This window comes from Monopterus albus, unplaced genomic scaffold, assembly GCF_001952655.1.
Source record: "Monopterus albus unplaced genomic scaffold, M_albus_1.0 scaffold99.1, whole genome shotgun sequence".
Lineage (NCBI taxonomy): Eukaryota > Metazoa > Chordata > Actinopteri > Synbranchiformes > Synbranchidae > Monopterus > Monopterus albus.
Genome location: NW_018127979.1, coordinates 1,526,822 through 1,529,078, shown reverse-complemented (window position 1 = coordinate 1,529,078; position 2,257 = coordinate 1,526,822). Strand labels below are relative to the sequence as shown.

The 2,257-nt window shown below is 42.5% G+C and overlaps 1 protein-coding gene across 1 annotated transcript in view; it reads left to right on the top strand.

Moving 5' to 3' along the window:
* Positions 1-2,257, top strand: part of mycbp2 (MYC binding protein 2) — a 79,220-nt gene that overhangs the window by 15,409 nt on the left and 61,554 nt on the right. The window contains 1 exon segment of the mRNA XM_020609421.1: positions 673-888. Within this exon segment, the coding sequence (XP_020465077.1) occupies positions 673-888 (216 nt within the window).

Here is a 2,257-nt window from a genome sequence, read left to right as displayed (position 1 = left end):
TTGTCCTGATGTTTTGTCTCGTAGTGCCGTCTTAGGTTATATTCCTTAATTACAGCCACATTAGCTCCACAAATAAGACACACAGGTTTACCGGCAGTGTCAGTAAACATATACTCAGCCTCCCACCGGTTTTGAAAGGCTCTGTTTTCAGAATCAGCCTTTCTCTTGGCCATTGTTAGGAGCTAGCTTTGACTTGAAATTAGAGTTGTTGTACATCAACAGGTGCTTGATTGATCTGACGCAATTGAGGCGAGAATGATCGCAGGTAGCCTATGGTTCTGTAAGGCAGCTGTTGTGCTGCATTATGGGATTTGTAGTTTGTGTGTTATTGGCGCTTCATATTGCCGGGCCATTAAAAAAAAGATATATAAAATGATCTCATGGGCCAGATGTAATTGTATGCCGGGCCGGATGTGGCCCGTGGGCCTTGAGTTTGACACGTGGTTTAAAGAAAGGTGTTTTTCTTTTTCCTGTACCAGTGGAATCATGCAACAGGTGTATTTACAACCTTAGGCTGTCTTTTGTAACTCTTTAGAATTAGGCATATTTATAAAGAATTGACATTGCTGTTTATAAATGGTTATAATGTGTTAAACAGCTTATTGATTCACAGAATGACATTGTGGTTACAAAAGAAAGGTTTTGCTGACCATCTCCACTGTTTTCCCACAGGCAGAGAGTCTAGATGGAGCTCTCTGTGTCCCTGACATCAAGCTGCACAGCAACCCATCTGCATTCAATGTCTACTGCAACGTACGGCACTGTGTGCTGGACTGGCAGCAGAGGGAGGCCTCCCTCGCACTGGCCTCCAGGAGCTCGGTGCAGAGCGGTGACTCGGACAGCGAGGAGGAGGAAGAGTACCGTGAGCCAGCTGTGAAGCTGCCAAAGGTATGAGCAGGGGGTTCAGTTGGCTAGGCATGTGGTGGTAGCAGCACTTGGTATCAAGATGAGAGACAATCTTTGCTCTTGACCCTTTATCTCACAGCATTGTAGAGCGCATCCTTTTTATTGTTGTGATAATTGGTGTCACTTTATCAGAGGTTTCAAACCCCCATTTCCGTGAGGATAAAAGGTTCAAGGTTCAAGGATTTTGTCAATTCACCATATGTGCAGGACATACAGAAAATCGAAATACCGTTTCTCTCTCACCTAGTATTGGGTGCCATAACATTTAGGAACTACAATAGAATAAAATAGAATAGAATAAGAACTGGATTGACTTAATTAGGATAAATCCCGTACAGTACAGCCAATAAGTTGTGACTCAAAACCGTGTACAGTCAGTGACAGTAGTAAAAGCATCTCCTGCTCTGTTTCCCCAACTCTCTCTTCTGCTTCAGAAAGCTTGGCTGTTGTTCTCTTTGCTAAAATGAAATAGAAGAAAATAGGAAGCCACAGTGAACATCACAGTACTATAATAACAAATATGAGGAGTTGCCTGTTGGCTTGTTGTCCAAGTAGGGCAGCAGGGGCACCATAAACAAACATCAGCTGTACTAATGTTGTTGAGGATTGGGCTACAGAGCTGCCTTCAGATTGCACGAACTGCACCGTACATTTTTGATTTCTTATGCACTCTGTTTTACTTATTATGTAGGCGGTTCTGTTATTTAGCCTTATCTCATTGATATAAATTTTATATGTAAATAGAAATACCTATCACTATAGCACACTACAATTCAATAGTGTCAACAGTGGCACAAACAACATCTTTCAGAATGATCAGTGGAATCAACATCTCAATAAAAACTGAACATTATCACCTTGAACAATAGTGGATTTAATGCAGGACTGTATTAGTTTTAGCTAGGTGTTCCTACTAATCTGCCAACCTGTGTATGGCTGTGTGATGTACATGCTTGTTTAATGTGTATATTGATTTAAGCTTGTGTGTATATTGATTTAAGCTTGTGTTGTGTGCTTGCTGTACATATTGGTTATCAGGTAAACACGGAAATGTCACAGATTGGGTTAGGTTTCATTTTCAGTCATCTGTGTGTAAACTGGTAAGGCCCTGTCTGTTTGATCCTTTCTCAGACAAATTCATCAGACTACTGATGATGTAGTTGTTTGGGGGATTTAGTTTTAATTCCAGTTTAATAGCACCCTTAGAGATAGGTTGAGGAGCTCGGTCACTCAGGAGGAGCTCAGAGTAGAACCGCTGCTGCTCCACATCGAGAGGAGCCAGCTGAGGTGGCTCGGGCATCTGTTTCGGATGCCCCCTGGGCGCCTTCCTAGGGAGGTGTTCCGGGCATGT